At 41.6% G+C, this 19,352-nt stretch overlaps 1 protein-coding gene across 7 annotated transcripts in view; it reads right to left on the bottom strand.

Annotated features, from left to right (window-relative positions):
* SSBP3 (single stranded DNA binding protein 3) overlaps positions 1-19,352 on the bottom strand; it is a 172,454-nt gene that overhangs the window by 44,435 nt on the left and 108,667 nt on the right. For all 7 annotated transcript variants that reach the window (XM_088674032.1, XM_088674033.1, XM_088674031.1 and 4 more), the window contains exon 5: positions 4,105-4,194. In XM_088674032.1, coding sequence (XP_088530158.1) covers positions 4,105-4,140 — 36 coding nt within the window. In that variant the 5' untranslated portion in view covers positions 4,141-4,194. The remainder of the gene's footprint in view (positions 1-4,104; positions 4,195-19,352) is intronic.

The raw sequence follows: 19,352 nt of genomic DNA, 5'->3' as shown, positions 1-19,352 counted from the left end.
TGGCAGGAAGCACCAATTTATGGCAGGTTCCCAGAGTGACTGACAACTGTGCACACATCATGTGTAACTGCATTTGCCTCCCTGAATGTCATTTCCAGCATGGGCGTGATCTGTATCCATGTAGAGGATCAGGCTTATGCAATTCAGCTCTTAATCTTACCTTCCCCCCCCCCAACATTAATTTTGTTTCTGCTTTACCAACAGGATTATAAACTAGTAAACAAATGTAGTTAGTTAGCATGGAAAAATGCAGGGAGTCAAAGCTTAATAAAATGCAAAAGTGCTGAGGAACACCATCATCGTCTGGCTCCCAAGGTCTCAATGCATTAGGGGGCAGTGTAGGAACACAAACTTGAGAGTGCTTTGTTATGGTGCAGCCCTCACTAACTGCTGATGCATAGCTAAAGCAGCAACAGACATTGATTTATGTTCAACTTTCCATTTCATCAGAGAGATTTTTCAAAATGCTACACACAGAGTTCAAAAATCAGCAGGAAAATACACGGCCACCAAGTGTACAGCAACAACCGTACACAAAAGAGCCTGAAAGAACACATAAGGTAACCGAGCATTGCTAGAAAACTCAAAGCACATATAGAATCTCATTTTCCAATCCCCACCGCCCTCTCCAGAGCAGGGTTAGGCAACTAGATAAAGAGTCTGGACCCTTCAATGCACCTTACACCATAATGTAAAAGACAACACATGCCCATCTTTAACTGCTGCAAAGCCTGCCTTATCTCTGGAGGAGGTGCAGACTGGTTGCTAAGGAAGGCGCAGTATCAGCAGCTGGCGCTGTTGAGCATTTGCTAAGGCCCATGGGCTGGCAAGCAGTCCACTGCTGATGGCTGACAAAACCCTGAAGTGACCGCTATTGCAGGGAGGAAGAGGAGCAGTTGGCCATCTAGCAGCCCATCCTGTTCTTCTGGGGAAATGGGGAGTGGGGGGGGGGGTCAGGCGAGCAAGTGGCCAGTAGCTACTTGGTGGCTGTTACACTTCCTTCTCCTTCACTACCAGCCCATTCACCTGCCCTTTCTAGCTGGAGGCAAAGAGAAAGGAGAGAAGCAGCCTCCACTATCGACACTAACAGGGCTGGGGAGGCTCCACCATATACTGGAACCCTCCGTTTGTGAATTTGGAAAACTAAACTAAAGGTGATAAAAAGTTGAATTGTTTGTTATTGCTTCTATTTCTGTCTTTTGGCATTCTGATTTGCAAATGTTTTGAAGCCAAAGGGTGCAGCTTCTGACTTCTTTTATTTTAAAAATGGGTTTTTTGTGATTCTCCCCCCCCCCAAATCCAAAGGAAAACATAGATAGTTATAGCTGTTATTCTCCGTCACTGGTCTGCTGACCTGCTTGACCTCAGGCCAGACACAAGAGCAGGCATTGTCAGCTGAGCAGTTGCTCTTTTGTCCTGCCTTAGTTACAAATACAGAAGTTCAAGCAATATCCTTCTTAACCTGGAAAGGACCACAATGGCGTGGTGTGCATGTCACGTTAAACCAAGGTTTGCTCTTGGCTTATTACATCCTGTATGTTTGTTTGGAGATAAACAATTCACAGGCCTGGGTTCAATTTGGGGGGGGAGGAGGAGGAGGAGGAGGAGGAGGAGGAGGAGGAGGAGGAGGAGGAGGAGGAGGAGGAGGAGGAGGAATTAAGCACCTGTGACCTCAGCAGCTTGTACCAGCACACTACTCATTTAAATTAAACTATAGTTTACTTTAGGGACCCAGGTGGCGCTGTGGTTAAACCACTGAGCCTAGGGCTTGCCAATCAGAAGGTCGGCGGTTCGAATCCCTGTGACGGGGTGAGCTCCCGTTGCTTGGTCCCAGTTCCTGCCAACCTAGCAGTTCGAAAGCACGTCAAAATGCAAGTAGATAAATAGGAAGGTTCAACAGTTCAACAAGCTGACACTGTGCTGAACCTTTAATATATATACTAAAGTGGGAAGGTAAACGGCGTTTCCATGTGCTGCTCTGGTTTGCCAGAAGCGGCTTTGTCATGCTGGCCACATGACCTGGAAGCTATACGTCGGTTCCCTCGGCCAATAATGCGAGATGAGCGCGCAACCCCAGAGTCGGTCACGACTGGACCTAATGGTCAGGGGTCCCTTTACCTTTACCTATAGTTTACTTTAACTATAGGTTAATACAGGGTTCCCAATGTGGTGCCCATGGGCTTCTGTGTGTCTGCAGAGGCCTTCCATGGTGCTGAAATCGTGTCATCATCTCTGCGCAGATGAAAGCAGGCTCAAAAGTGTGCCTGGTTGAACTTTGAATTTAGTTTTATACTTTCTAAATCTTATTGCTGATTTTTTTATTAGTACTTTGTATCTCTGCCCCAGCACATTCAGACAGAGGGACAGATTATAAATACCTTTAGTATATATATTAGAGGTTCAGCACAGTGTCAGCTTGTTGAACTGTTAAGTTCGGAACACTTGCCCAAAAACAAACAAAAATCCTCTGAAAAACATTGACAAAAGAGGATTCTCTCTATCAAACAGACCAAAATAAAAATCTACGTATGTTTTACCCAAGGCATACAAAACTTGAATTGCTGGCAGATGTTCCCATCTCACATCTTCTTTCACTTATTTCCACCAATATAAAAAAACTCGCTTAAGCCTCTGTTAGTATCTCAGAACCAAGAGATTCTCTTTTTCCTACATGTCCTACAAATATATCATTCCTTTTTTAAAAAAATTAATAAATACAGCAGGCTAACAAGCCCCATCCACAGAATTAGTAGTTTTAGCATCGTAATCCAGACCACATAACTTTGATAAAAGTATTCATCGCTCAGTACTTTTTTTCTTGCACACAGTCAGTAACTCAAATAAGGTAAAACATACTTCCAGACTACAACCAATATTCATAACTTTTTAGAAAGGATTCTTGCTGATATGTAGCTCTGTAATACTAAAATGAACATAACTACCAAGGACACTGGTAATCAATTAAACCTATGGCTTAATGTTCACGTGTCCCTTTTTGATTGACCATTGCCACTCATTAGGATGAGGTATCCCAGTGTTCATGAATTTAAGAAGGTGCTATCCTTCATGATTACGGAGATTAAAATGAATACATACTAGTCACAATATGCTAGGTTACAAGAAATAAAATGGCAACAAACTAAACTTGCTACTTATTAGATCTTATGAATTCTATTGCTTTAAAAATATTTTTAATGAGTTGCCAGAAGTTTACAAATATTGGGAGTTAGCAGTTACAAATTTAGATCACGTAAGTGCTGGAAATCCTGTGCCTATATGTAACAACAAAACAACACAAAACCACCACCACCATCAATGTGTGGCTTATATTAACTGCATCCTGCAGCTCCCAATGTACCCAACATGGCCCTTGAAGGAGGCACAATTAGCCCAGCCATAACATAGCACAGAGGGGAGGCATTTTGGAGAATTAAAAACCTGTTAAAAATCCCGATTGCTTGAAAATCACTGTTAAACCTCGTTCCCTTGTTTCAACCATAAATGTCCTCCACCTTAGGTGTTGCTCACAAAACTATTACTTGGAAATCACATAAGGCTAAAGGGAACCTTTGCTTTAAAAAGGGGAAATTTCAAGGGGAAATGAAGTCAACTCCAATAGGCAGATATTGAGATACTGGGTTTCTCTCCCATTGCCATGACAGGCTGGATGGGTTTCTGCCTGTGGCTAGAGCTTAAGCTGGTTTTCTTAAAAGATTTCAGTGATGGCAGTTGGAAAAAATCAAGTGGTTAACCAGAAGGAAAAGAAGAAGGATCCAAATCCTGAATGTTTTGAATTACACACAAGCCTGTCATGACCATGACCAACAAATAAATAATTTTTTAAAAAGCAGCTTTGGAAAATACTGAATTGTAAAAACAAAAAAATGAATCTTGCTTTCCAGACCAGAGAAAGCTAACACATACACACTGCAAAAACAAAGGTTAAGGGAAACCGAGCATAATATTACAGCTAATTGGGTACTTCTGGCAGTTTTGTTTTAAAAGTGTCTCTGAGACTATGGTGCATCTGTAAACTACTTAAGAATCCATTCATGCTCATGCATGCAGCAAACAGCAACAAAAGTCAGGAGAGCCAATTCTTACCTGAAAGAAACCTGGAGGAATGGGTCCCCCTGGCATTCCATCATTTGGAGGAATGTTTCCAAGTACTGGACTTGGTGCTGCAGCTGCACTCTGTACAAAAAAAGAAAGAAAATATACGTATAGATAAACAGCACTGATTTCAGGTCAGCTGAAAAGGAAGTCAACACACATCTCACAGCTCCATCAATTAGCACATAACCAATAACCAATACCATCATCATCAAGCCTACCCAAAGGAAATCAAACACTTCACATTGTAAGAATGTGCCATTAAGACTAATAGAATGCCAATGGCTGCCATTCAGATTAATGTGCAACTGGGAGTCTGGTTCCGTCATCAAGCAAACTTGTGCAAAAAACACTTTTAATGGCAGTAACTGCAGCAGGTTTCAAAGCTAAGCCACCCTACTGAAATTACCAAAGCATGCCACAGTCAAAGAAGATGGAAAATTCCTTTGTTTTGAGCTATGGGTTTGCACAAGCACAATCTGATGCCTCTGTTACAATATCTGGGGTCTTCTTCAGTGTAAAACATGGTTATTCATCCAATAAATAATGAGTTATCAGCCACCCCACTCATTCTTGTTATAATTAAAAAACTTCATAAATATAATGCCAGTTACCAACATCATGAGAATTGTCTAGACGTTTGCTTGAACATGCGAATATGTATCTGTGGACTGGGGCACATATGAAAATCCCATCCGCACTGTCCCAGTGTGGGCTGTCCTGTCCACTGAGTTCCTAGCCTCTCCTGTGCTAAGTGTTTTACTCATGTTCAAGCAAATGTGAGTAAAAGCCCCTGCAGACATTTCCTGCTCTGGAAAAATATATTCACCACCACAATTCGCAATCTCATCTAAATGTATCAGAAGCTGGAAATGTTCATTTCTGCTTCATAAAACATGAGATTTTGTAGTGAATATTTAAAGCAAAGCAAAACAAAAAACAAAAACAAAAAGGAAAATAAAAAAATTCCTTCAGTAGCACCTTAAAGACCAACTAAGTTTTTATTTTGGTATGAGCTTTCGTGTGCATGCACACTTCTTCAGATACCACGAAAGCTCATACCAAAATAAAAACTTAGTTGGTCTTTAAGGTGCTACTGAAGGAATTTTTTTATTTTGCTTCGACTCAGACCAACACGGCTACCTACCTGTAACTAAAAACAAAAAGGGTTATGTGTTGGGTTTTTATTAATTATTTTTTATTGGAGTTTTAAGATATGCTTTCATTGTATAACAGTGCAAACAGCAAGTATTCCTATTCAGAAGCACAATTTTAAAAATAAACAAACCAAATTTAGAATAAATACAAATCAAAACAACTTAAATTGTTTTCCAGATATGTATACTGGCAGGTGATCAATATATAAAATCAAACTGTTAATAAAACATTCACAATGATGAAAAATATTGGGAGGGGGATAAATAAGGTTAAATCAACCAGATCCATTTGTACCAGGGGTCAGCAACCTTTTTCAGCTGTGGTCTGGTCCACAGTCCCTCAGACCATGTGGTGGGCTGGACTTTATTGGGGGGGGGGGAATGAATGCATTCCTATGCCCCACAAATAACCCAGAGATGCATTTTAAATAAAATAACACATTCTACTCAAGTAAAAACACGCTGATTCCTGCACAGTTCATGGGCCGTATTGAGAAGGCAATTGGGCCGCATCCGGCCCACGGGCCTTAGGTTGCCTACCCCTGATTTGTACACGGGCAATGGACACTGCCCATGTTACTTAATATTTGTATAAACCACAAAATCATACCAAACAGAAATAAATTTATCTATCTTATTCTGGCCTTTCAAAACACTTAGTTTGCAAGTCCATTTTTTCCAGTAAAACTATACTGTATCCCATATTACCTGGGACCAGTACTTTTATGGTGGTCTCTCCAGTGTCAAGCTATGGGTGCCATCTAATTGTTAACTTCCTACCTCTTCCTTCCTCCCAAAGAAACACAGGCTTTTTGCTTCAAAATCACCCTACAAGGTAGGTTCTGAGGTATGCCCAAGGCCACCCAGCAAGCTTCATAGCTGAGCAGGGAATATGAATCTGAGTTTCCCACATCCAAAGCCAACATTCTAGCCACTTCACCACACTCTGGCACTCAAGTTTCCTTCTCCTCCCACAAATTCTGACCTTTACTTTAATTCCCCAGATTGTCCTCATTTGATCTTTGGCACTATTTTATGAGGTTTATATGGGATTTGGGGGGAAAGGCTTGGTCATTAATAGACCTCAATATAATTTCTTAATCATATCTGGAATTATACTAACTGAACCAAGTAATTTTGTAAAGAACAAACCTAGCAGCTTCCTAGTTAAAGCAAAAATAATGGCAAAAGTTTGGTTTCGCTTGACCCCCCCCCCTTTTACTAAGCAAAGTGAAGTCTATACCAAAGATGAATCATCACCCATCACCCGTATTGTGTATCTGGTCAGCATAACTGTTAGCATTGAACTGTTTCGCTTTCTATTTTTAAAAGTGAAAAGGATGCCAAGTAGCAAGACGATATTGGAGGCATAAAGGAAAAGGCACGAAACGAAAGCTAGTGTAGTTGAAAACATAGAATGGCGTTTTTTACATAATCAACAGCAGCATGACTATGGAAATAAGGACCTATGTGCCATTTCTCAACCACCAATCTGCTTCAGCTTTTCATCTATGGAGTTTAAAACACCACAGATTTGTGTGCCCTTAACTAGCTCACGACTCTTGTGCTTGCACAAAGCATCAAACAGGCATTATGAGGATAAGCAACAGTGACCCACAGGCTTGTGCACTCCCCATCCTCGTCAGGCAGCTGCAGCACAACTTCATATGCCAAAACGATGTTTGTGCAAACTTGGGTGTTTGCCAGTTTTTTGCTCTAAAGGAGGATAAAGAATCCTGCCCTCAAAATGCACCATTGCTGACTTCCAGACACAAATTAATCGGTCACCACCTGTATTCTGTCTCTGTCTGTCTCTGAATTAGGGGTGGGGGGAGATTTTTACATACACACAAGAGGAAAAAGAGTTTAGCTAAGGAGGAGATCCAAAGTTCCAATATATCACATGGTTCAGACTTCCACTGGGTAGAAATGGAAAGGCTGAATGCAAAAAGCATTAAAATGTATGGGATTCCATTTTTTTACTATGGTCCTTACACATGTGTACCAGATCAGTAATTCTTATACACTGGTCACATTTGTCTCTGGAAGAAAGCCTCTCCTTACAGCATTTGTTGACCACCCTAAGTAATTGACAGAAGGTATTTTATTCCTTAGAAAGAGACACATTCTGCTTTATAGACATAATTAAGTACAGTATAACCATTTTCTTTCTCTTCAACAACTTATGACCAAAATTCTGGGATTCAAGGTGTATTGGTATCAGTTATTCCAGGTCCAACAGGTGCAGTATTTTTGTCAATAAAAATAACATTTGACATTCATTAAAGTGCACACATTTACCATTTATGTGCTTGTATACTTAAAGTCCTGTCCAGGTAGTGCAAACATTTCAGTTTAATATCTCACTCATGCTGGCAGAGCTGTGATGAACCAGGAATCCCCAACCACAAATACATGGTGGTCATGTTTGGCTGTTTAGATTTTTGGATAAAACGTGTTTGGTGTTGCAGACACCTTTGTCGGATAATCATAGGACCTGGAGCAACATTATAGGATATCCTTCCAGGGCACCAAGCGGAAGCATTATGCAATCAACTACTCATCACCTTTTGACAGTTGCCAAAGTAGAAATAACTATATACTGCAAAAGTAAAAAAAGAAAACCCTACTCACTGTTAAATTTTGGTACAGAAAGATATGGGAACATCTCATCTTACTGGCACACCAAGTAAGTTTTTCTAAGAATGGTTTAAATCAGTAGTATTGACCGCTGGTATCCATGTATAACACTCCAGGGGTCACTCCTGAATTTACCGTAGCTTGACTAATATTTACCAAATAATTAAGCACTAATTGAAATATTGAATCCTTGTTTTTGCTTGTCCAGGTTCATCTCTCCAATTGTGTAGTTATTAATTTTTTCTTGTGTTTTTTTAAAAAAATCCATCATTTAAAATCTTACCAAAAAAAAACCCAAAAACTTTTAATGGGGTCATTTGTAGCTCCTTTGCCTCATCCTGCCAGGATGGAGTAGTAGCAAAGTGTCAGGAAAGTTTGTCCTTTCCCTTTTCAGTTCCACACCAAAAGCTACTGGGAAAAGAAGGAATGCCTTTAGCATGGCACAATGGGATCTGAATAGGTGTCCTTGTATTACAAATAGAACAATTCTAATAACCATACTGAGATAGGCGGAATCTACACACACACACAAAATGTTGTGAAAATGCTTTTTAAAAAAAGTTTTGAAAAACACATTGAATTTTTCATAGCTCACTATCGCCATCTATTTGTATATCACTTTACAACACACTTAAAACGTTTTATTTGCAGCTGTGTAGCTGAGTCCATAGACACTTTCTATACTAATCCAATACAACCATCTCTGCTGTTCCCAGAAGTAATTTTCCTCCGAAAGGACTGCTCAGACCTGCTGACAAGTTGTACAGAAGACACTTTTGAACCCTTAACTGTAAGCCTGATTTAAAGGAAATCTGCAAGACTTTCTATATATTTCCTGTACACCTTTTTCCTTCTTTCTTACCAGGTACAGTATAGAGGTTCTTTCAGCTGGGGGTGGGAGATGGAGTAGAGGAAAAATATGTTTTTAAAAGCTTTATTATAAATTCAAGTATTACTGGCTCTGGAATACTAATGGATAGTGAATAATCTAGTGGAATATCACAAGCACAAAGTACAGGAATACTGATCAAGAAGGGAAAAGGTTTTAAAAATCAATGGTGATTTCAGAAACACCTGGCAGAAGTGATCTTCTGGGGGAGTAGGGGTGCATGCAAAAACTCCTAGACTAAATTAATAGCCAAGAAAAATTATTATCCCAAGTGTGCATATTTGTGTGTGTTTTAAGAAAAGGGAAGGGTAGAAAAGAAAGGTTGTAAACCAATTGGGGGGACAGTCAAATCATAAAGCAGGCACTCTTTTTACATCATAAAGTTGGAAAGACAGGGAAACAAGCATAATTTCTCACTCCTTTGTAGGTCATCTTAAAAGAGCAAGCAGAAATTTTATTCTAAGGCCACTAAACATAGTGTAACTTCTCTGTAAAGTGAATGAATGGTCTTAATGAAAGTATGTCCAGGATAGAGCTCCAAACTGCAGTATACTCAATTACTTTTTTTTTTAATAAAAGCTCTCTATCACAGAAAGTGCTGCTCTTCCAAAGACAGCAGGCATCGCAATAAAGCTGCCAGCCAATATTTTATTGTTTCAGGAGATTTCCAGCATACTATAATCCCTTGCTGGTGAGCCTCCCAGAGTTAAATAGATCCCAAAAACAGCTTAGAATAATGCAGTTCAGATACTCTAGAGTTCCACAAACCATCTAAACATTGGGGGTGGGGGACGGAATCCTGCACACTGTATTTAGCACTGCTATTTATAATGCAAAATTTGCCAGTGTAAACTAGCAAAGAATATAGTATTCGATGTACTGCTGGGCAAAAAAGAAAAGAAAAGTCAAATGTATAGATCTACAGTTAATGATCTTCATCTGCAATGGCATGAAACGCACCCCGGATATGCAGCCAAGCCATGGAAAACGAACTGCCAGGTATCATGGTCCCTTTGTGTGGTGTGCACAACCTCTCTACTTGGACATATTGCAGACGCAGCAAGGCATCTGTTACATTTCCTGGCTGGCCTGGAATGCCCTGCACAGCTGCCAGTTGGAATGCAGGGTACAATGAAAACCTCTTCTGCTAGCACAGGCATACCTCCCATCAAATCGTGGGAGTTATTTTTCCAAGATACACACATGTCAATTCAATACGCATTGTGACACTTGGTTGGAACTTAATAATTAAAAGGCCCACCAGTGCCCTGAACAGAATGCAAAAGCAAGAATCGCATCTACCAGACCTGATGCATTATTTAGAAGGCTGGAGTGTGGCCTTCTCTCTCTCTCTCTCTCTCTCTCTCTCTCTCTCTCTCTCTCTCTCTCTCTCTCTCTCCCCACCCCCCAGTGCCCCCATCCTCCAAATGGCAGTTCATCTATGATAGCAAGAGCAAACCTCCAAATCAATGGACTCTGGTTGCAAAGTGTCAGGAAGGCCAAGGCAGCAAGTGAGGGAGAAACTCACACCACTGGGTACCAACCACAATGGGTGGCGTTACATCTAACATGGCAAGGATAGGTCTTCACAAGATCACTGAACTTTCCAGTTCCTTGTTACTTGAAGGAATCATCCATTTACCCTGGATTAGGCTTCTCTCCTGCATAAAACTCACCAGCAACTGCGTGCACAGGACAGTGTTAACTGTCGGCTGCGGCTGCATCGAAGCAGGCAAACTGGATCTTGCCCACCCTGAGAGTGCTTTTCAGGATAAGGAGAGAGAAGCTGGGCATGCTGCAGGCAACCAATGCCAGTGAGAGTCACTTTGAAAGGAAGGCACCACAAGGGATTACCACACCTGCATGGAGGCCCAAGACTACACCCATCTGAAAGTGGCCAACAGAGGGCATAAGTTAAGGATCTCCCATGGTGAGAGACTGGGAGAGAAATTGAAGGTTCCCAGGTGAGAGCTGGAAGTGCCTAAGAGCTACTTTTGTATAGCGCTCTTGTGCACTGCTTTTCTACTTTAGACATCTTGCTGATGATTTTCTCCTCCCTTATTTTTAGGCTTTTGCTTCTAGGTATGTATGATGTTTCACAGTTGTACCTGAGAAGAGTAGGTAGTAATTTATATTATGAGAATCTCTCTCGCTCTCGCTCTCTTGCACACACACACACACACACACACACACACACACGTATTATAATCGCATTTATGTAACTGTGTTAATTTTTGTACTGGATAGATAATATCCACTGGCATACATTGCCTGTTTATGTTTTATGTTGCAAACCGCCCTGTGGTTTTCTGACAAAAGGCAGTACAGTACATAAATAAAATAAATAAATAAATAAAAAACACACCAGCAATAGATCCTGGGAGGATGATTCCTATGTACAAGGTGCTGCACTAAGATTTGGGATTGTGGCATGTTTCTTTATCTCTTATGTCATAAGATAACTTGGGGGAAGGAAGTCATGCTTCATTCCACTGGTGACCTTATCATCATATGAGTGGACAATTTCCCTTCGTAAGGTCCATACAGTAACCAGGATGCTGTAGGGGAGGGACAGGGTTGAAAAGCCTTCTTAAAAATAGGGCCAGAATAAAAAGAGAACCTGGTTAGGCAATTCTTGACATTTGTCTGTCACTCCTCAATACTAGAAGCTGCCAAGGTGGAGAATGGTGATGAATGGCCAAGGAAGAGAAAATCCTAGACACAGAGAACAGGTAACAAAAAGTTAACTAGCTAAGTGATCTGAGGTCAGAAAAGTGAAAGAGCAATGTAAGTATTTTATTAAATAAATTATGCAGAATGTAGTGAACAAAGGCAGAGGGATGAGAGCAACAGGATGAAAAAAAGTCAAGCCAGTAGAGAAGATTTGAGCTGGATCTAGACACATCAAAGAAGAGTTTCACTTAAATGTGTTGCAAATTTAAGCAGGGAAAACAGGTAGAGAAAAATGGGACTCCACAGCAGCACCTCGTGGCACAATGTTATATTGCATGTACAACGCGTATAAATTGCTTTTTCTTTGCCAATCTAGCTGAGTCCTTGTTTAAAGCTTGGAAGGGAGGGAGTTGGGTCACATTTAGGAAAAGTGATGCCAAGAAGAGAGTGTCACAGTAATGGGTTGGAAGAGTTATTCCGTATACAGGTTATATTTTATAACGGTAGTAAAGTAGCAGCCTACTTGTATCCTTTCCACACATTTTTCTCTCCTTATATAAAATAATTTCTTAACTGGGAGTAGACATCAGGTCTGGCTATAGTATTATTGTATGCAAATCACAGGTTGTGATGGGGACCAGCAGCTAAACAGTTGCAGTAAGATTAGCAAGTCTTTTGAGCTGCTTGATCATTATGAGATTGCATGAAATGTTACTGAACTGGTTACTTTGAAAGTTGTTTGCCAACTCTCTCACCAACTTGCACCACCAAGCCATCCTGCACTTCACAGGCTGGAGAAAATTTGTGTCGATGACTTCTCTCTTTGCAACCTGAATGTTCTTCAACATGCCTGCAGCATATTGTTCCCAAAAGCCACCTTTCCAAAGGCAGGGATATCCAGGCATTATTCTAACAATTTGGCTCATAAGAAGACAGTGCATGACCCTTGAGCAGGCACCCCCAAACTGCGGCCCTCCAGATGTTTTGGCCTACAACTCCCACGATCCCTAGCTAACAGGACCAGTGGTCAGGGATGATGGGAATTGTAGTCCAAAACATCTGGAGGCCCAAAGTTTGGGGGTGCCTGCCCTTGAGGATATTTCTTTGCTATATCTCTAAAGTAGAGTAAAGGCCTAAACAAGCTCAGTACTACCATGTCACATGGTCTGCCAAATGTCAGACCCCAAAATTCATATTACTGTGATATAATATGAATATTTTTGTAACAGAATATGATTTTAAAAAGGGGGGAGGCAAAGCTCATGTAAAGAGGGTTAACTGTGCCCAATAAATGATCTCATTATTAAAAACACTGTGCCCCGAAAAATGTTCAGCAGCGATTGCAACTGCTTGAGCCATTTGGAGCACCTGGTGGAGTTACAAGACTTCTGGGAAGCATCATTACTTTGGGGCAGAACTTAACATCTGCATTTGTGGGAGGTCTGACAGATTTCTGCAGGATGGGAGACAAGGTTCAGAATTTCTACTTAGCTGTAAATGCAAAGTAAATTATGGGGCAGTTTCTGACATTCATTAATTATATTTTAAAAATGAACCAGCACAGATAATGATGAAAATCTGGATGGATGAGTTCTGCTTCCAAACTTAGACATGCAGTCAACACACCGGCTCGGTACACTCCAGCAGATGCCGTCTAAGCCTTTAAATCGCACACTAATTGTGCTAATTGAGCTAACAGTCGCTGTTTCGTCTCCCAGCCCTGAGTCAACCAGCGTCTTCTGGTACTGCTACAGAGATCCAAGCTGTTGGCTTTAGTGTTATTTTGTCAGCCATTAAATGATTCATCAGAGTCATTAATTGATTTATTACTGCTGCCTGCAAGTATAGCTTTGCAAATAAAGAATGATGTAGGTCAGAATGCAAAAGAAATTGAACAAAACAACACAGCGAGGAACTGGATGCTTAAATAATCTGTAGGAATCCCACACAGAGATTTTTTTAAAAAAAAAAGTTATGAGGGGCAAAGGGAGTTTAGTGGGGCGGAGAGGAAAGATGAGCCACTATTTTGACTTCAACATGATGGAATCTACTCAACTACCCAACTCTAACCTTCAACTGCATGCAAACAGCATCATGAGCTGTCACGAGAGCCCACAGCTCTCCAAACAAGTGATTACCGGTATTTTCTTCTGTTAAACCAGGCATCCCCAAACTTTGGGCCTCCAGATGTTTTGGACTACAATTCCCATCATCCCTGACCACTGGTCCTGTTAGCTAGGAATCATGGGAGTTGTAGGCCAAAACACCTGGAGGGCCGCAGTTTGGGGGTGCCTGTGTTATCCAAAGCTGGAAACAAAGTCAAAAAGATTCCACAACAGCTGAAGATTGTTTGATGTGGAAGGACAACAAAACCAGGTTTCAGACATGCATACTAAAAAAGAAAAGAAAAATGATTCCATTTCAGTGGTGCTTTCACAGCTGACTAATTCATCATGAAGACTGCAGACAGTGGTTACATGCAGCAGGCTAAAGAGCATCATTTATTAAGAGAAGGGCTCCTCTTAATTCAAGATCTAGTCAGAGCAACCTGGGCATTCTCTGGCTCAGAAACACAAAACACAACTCCGTCTGCATTCTGACACTAGTCAATCTGAAGCCTTTGTAATTAGATGCAGAGTCCAGACTATGAACCCATTACACAGCTTTCTTTTTGTGCCCTCGACCTATAAGATAGTTATAGTAGGAATCTTGTGCTGATTTTGATCTAATGCAAAGTGAAGGTTTTTTATAATCAACTTGGACAAAGAAGTGGAGGAGATGCTCATGAAGATCTGCAGACAACACCCAATTTAGCAACTGATCCTTTCAGAAACAGAATCTGGATCCAAGATGATCGCAGCAAGATGGAAATCTGGCCCAAAATTAACAAACCAATTTTTAAACAGGGATTAACATAAAGTTTTTCATCTGAGTAGGAAGAGTAGAATAGAATTCTAGGTTGTGTCACCAGAAGTACGGTAGAAATTCAAGAGTAATGTCCAGAGCATTGGTAGTGTCTACTCTATTCTGCTTTGGTCATTCCTCTAGTTCTGGGCTGCAAAGTTTAAGATGGGTGTGGACAAAATGGACCGGAGACAGAAGAAAGTGATAAAGATGGTGACAAGGAAGATCATGTCATTTGAGGAAAAGTGGAAGGAGATGGGTATGTTTAACTTGGAGAAGAGATGTGACAGTCATCGTCAGATATCTGAAGGGCTGTCAGATAGAAGAACCAAATTAATTGTATGTTGCTCTGCAGGGTAGGACCTGAGCCAAAGGGTTCAAATTACAAGAAAAGGAATTTAGACTGAACATTAGGAAGAACTTTGTGATGGCATGAGTTGTACAACCAGTGGAAGAAACCCTCTTGGAAAGTGTGAACTAAAGTTAAAGCTTTTCAGGCAGGGGTTGGGTGTTGCCACCAAGCCGGGATTTTGTAGTAGTAGGTTTCCTGCATTGGCAAGAGGTTGGACTAGATGAGAGCTGAGGTCCCATCCAACCCTTTAATTTAGGATATTCATATACAGCTTCAAACAAATGAACAATTCATTCCACCCCAAGGGCCGCACTGCAGCCTCTTTTTATTTATTTTTGTTCATTAAAGAATAAAAGCAACAGAAATTTGCATAACATTTTAGAGCACTGGTCTTCAACTGGTGGGTCGGGACCCACAAGTGGGGTCATGGACTGATCTGAGGTGGGTCACCACAAGAGCACTGCTGCCATGCAAATATCTGGTAAAAGATGAAGAAATGGGTCCCCAAATGCATGTTTGGGTTAAAGGTGGGTGCTGGGTCGGAAAAGGTTGAAGACTACTGTTTTAAAGAGCTTTGAAAGTGCTTCTCATTCATCTTTGTAACAAGCCTGTAAGGTTGGTCAGTATTATAATCCCCACATTGCAGATTTTGGAGGGGGGTGGGCATGGGCATGGAGAAGGGGCTGAGAGGAAGTCACTTGCCTAAGGCCTTTAATGAAGCAAGATTTAAAATGGGGAATTCCCCAATTCATAGTTCAGCCTTCTAATCCAGTGTTTCTCAACCTTTTTTGGGCCACGGCACACTTGTTCCGTGAAAAAAATCACGAGGCACACCACCATAAAAAAAGTTAAAAAATTTAACTCTGTGCCGCCCTATATTATAATTATGACTGTAAGAAACACTTGCCAAATATTGCTTTCCGGTGGGCCAGTGTTGTGTATTGGCGGCCGCCAGGCTCGTTTGCACTGAGCTTTGGGAAAGAGGAGGAGAAATATTGCTTTCTGGCGGGTAAGTGTTTCATATTGGCGGCCGCCAGGCACGTGACAATGCAAATCGCCCCTCTCGTCGCCGCACGTCGCGGCACACCAGCCAGCGTCTCGCGGCACACAAGTGTACCGCGGAACAGTGGTTGAGAAACGCTGTTCTAATCTACTACACCAGCTATAGGCAGGTGGGGTTGTGAGTAAGTTTCAAAACAAAAGTAACATCCATTTAAATAAAGTAAGATCAGAGAGAGTCAAAGTACAAAACAGAGCACTTGCATGTCAGGTCTATGACAGCAGTGGCTTAAGACACTGCATGCAATTAGAATGGAAGAAACGCAGCAAGGTTTTCAACATTACATTTATTGCAGAGTGTGCTGCTGCAGGGGGGGGGGACTTTTCAGAGGTTTCCATGTGAGGCTGCAACACTGACTCTAGACTCCAGTTCCAACAACTCCTACTTGGACCACCATTGGATTTCTCAAACCTCATACTGCTTACACTCAGGCGTAGTTTACGCACGTGGCAAAACGAGGTGTTACTTTGAGGCAGTGCATTAGAAACACACTTTTCTACAAGCAAAACAAAAAACCTAGCACATCATACAGAAAGGTTTCAGTCCAGCCCTGCCTTTGTCGACATGCTGGGATTTGTCTGTTTGTTTTTCTAATATGCATTCAGAGCAGCTTCCGGCACTTGCAGTCTGAAGCGGTACAGTCCACACGTACCAGCTTAGGACTCTACCACTTGATTCTTCCTCAGGCCTCAGAAATAATTAGTCAAGAGCCATACAAGTGGAACACCATAATTATACTTTCCCCAGCCTGCCATTTGTAATAACCTCCACAAAACAGGAATTTCTATGGCTCTCTGGTTTGAATTAAATGTTGGCTGCTTAAAAGGCGGGATGGGGGTGGGGGCGGAGACGGAGGTGCCCTCACTGCTAAACATTCTCTTAAAAACTTCCGGAGGTACAACACAACCATCCTCACCCAGTCCTGACAATGTTTTGGTAGAGTATCTGGAGTGTGTCATTCCACCAGAAGGCAGTGATGTAATCTCCACAGGAATGGTTATTCTGTTCTTTTATCTCGCACCTCACTCCTGGTGTGATTTACACATAGGCAGACTGGGGCCTGCTCCGTGGAAGACAAACAGCAGTTCACTCTCCAACTCCAGATTAGCTATGAAAACAATTTGCCTGTTGCTTACACAGAAGCCCTACTCTCTGGAAACCAGCCAGGCTTGGGGGGGGGGGGAGGGCAGGGGAGGGAATTAAGCAAGGCCCATCTAGCCTTTAAACTATTATGAAATGGGAGGATTTTGGTGCCCTGCATTTCAGCTGCAAGCTAATAGTTCTGTGATTTTAATCCGAGGAAGAAGAGGTGGAGCTCTGACATACAGAACCACCAACTGAATTTAAGCTCTGTCTCTGCCTCACTTGAATAGAAGGGAGGATTTGAATGGATCATATGAAAACTGAAAGCTCAGTTCTCTAGAAATTGTTCACCTGCAGCTTATCTATCATTTCTAGAGTTCGGGCTGCTTTACAATGGCACGTTTAATTTAATCCTTGTAACAACTTTGTAAGGTGTGTTAGGAATAGTGACTCGTCAGAGGCCAGATAGCGAGCTGCCTCCCCACCCCACCCCACCCCGAATTTTTCTTAATATAGTTTTTCTCTCTCAATTAATAGTGTGTAGAAAACTCACACTAATATTAGACGGCTGCACTGCTGGCTCATATTTTGCCAGCAATTCTACTATCAGAAGATTCCACTACTATCAAAAGGCACAACGAAACACCTTTGCGGAAGGAGAAAATGATACACCGAGTTTATAAGTCTCTGGCCCTTTCCTCCTGGCATTTTGTGGCTGTGGTCCACTTGCTCTCCTTCGCTTTCTGCGGCCCTACACTGACTGGGCGCTCCAAGTCTTGGCAGAGACTTCCTATCCATGGTTGTTTATAGAGGCACCTTCTTTTAGAGCAGTGATGGCCAAACTCGGCTGTCCAGCTGTTTTGGGACTACAGTTCCCATCATCCCTAGCTAATAGGACAAGTGGTCAGGGATGGTGGGAATTGTAGTCCCAAAACAGCTGGAGGGCCAAATTTGACCATCACTGTTTTAGAGAGTTCCTGGGGTACAGATTCTGGCAGTCATTATTAGGATCAATTGCTTTCAGGTGACTTGGTTTAATCAATTTTTTCTTCAGGTAGGAACCCCAATCTCCAAACACAACCACCCGAAATTTAGGTGGGTGGTTACTGAAGTGAGTGTGTCATCTTGGCCATGGCACCAGAAACGTTGCCTGGAGCAACGTTTATGTATTTTCGGTGCTAAAGATGTTTTTATTTGGAGGGGATTTCAAGCATTTTTTTTATAGCTTTCCTGGGTTTTGATGCGGTTTCAGTGATTTTTTTCATTGTTTAATTGCATTTGTTTTTAAATTGGACACCACCGTTTTTAGTGAAGGGTGCTAATACATAGACCGAATAATTAAACTGCAATGTTGTGCTAGGTGTTATATAGACAAACAAAATGGGACTGCAAAGATCTTACAACCTAAGCACAATACAGTATATTAAGCCAGCAGGCAAAAGAAAAAGAGCTTTTCTTCAAGCCTCTCAGCAGCGTAACAAGAAAGCAATAAGATGGCCTTGTGGCTGTGTTAGGCCTGCAAAGAACAATACTGCTGCAGAAAGAATTGAAAATGTAACAAATAAGAGGTGGGTATCCACAGGATTACCACGAACTTGTATCCTTAATTATGCTGAGAAGCAGGTAAAAAATTTCCTTCATCCATCCATTGTATAATTTATAAAACTATGAGCAGAAAGTAACTTCCTAATCTAACTATAATGTGTACCAGTCCATGAGGAAGCAGTATTTTTACATGCTGTGAGCAAAATCAACGTAGACATTTTTGCCTGAAGGAGTTTGGGGCCCTACATGATCATCATCATCATCATTATTATTATTATTATTCCAATCTGGAATAAGAGGTGCCTCAAGTAACAATGTTAGATCCTGAAGTACTCCCAAGCTACAAACCTGCACCTTCCAGAAGAATGCAACCCTATTCAGAACAGGCTGTCTTCCCACCTCCTGGACCTGAACATATAAAACTTCAGTCTTTCCAAGATTCAGTTTCAATTTGTTGGCTGACATCAAGCCTATCACTGCCTCCAAACACCTGTCTAGCACATCTCAGCCACCTCTTCTGATTGAGATGGAACAGAAAGATGGAGCTGGGTGTCATCCACATATTGGTGACCCTGCACTCAAAGACTCCTGATGGCAGCTCTCAACATCATGTAGATGTTAATAGCATAGGGTACAGGATGGAACCCTGCATGACACCATAGGAAAGCTCCCTTTGCATTGAACAGTGCCCTCTCCCATAACTACTTTCTGGAAATTACTCTGGAAGTTGGAGCAGAACCACTGCAATACAGCGTCCCCCAACCCCCACCTCCCTGAGCCACACCAGGAGGATACAGTGGTCAATGGTATCAAAAGCCACCAAGAGGTCAAAAAAGAGGTCTAATCCAATGCATAAAGCTTTAAGCCCCATCTGTGAAAATGATCGGTATTTAAGTATCATCCTTTTCATATGTCAGCCTAATCATATTTTATAAG

The sequence above is a fragment of the Zootoca vivipara genome, chromosome 7 (assembly GCF_965207765.1).
Source record: "Zootoca vivipara chromosome 7, rZooViv2.hap1.1, whole genome shotgun sequence".
NCBI classification, from domain to species: domain Eukaryota; kingdom Metazoa; phylum Chordata; class Lepidosauria; order Squamata; family Lacertidae; genus Zootoca; species Zootoca vivipara.
This window is presented reverse-complemented; position numbering and strand designations above follow the sequence as displayed.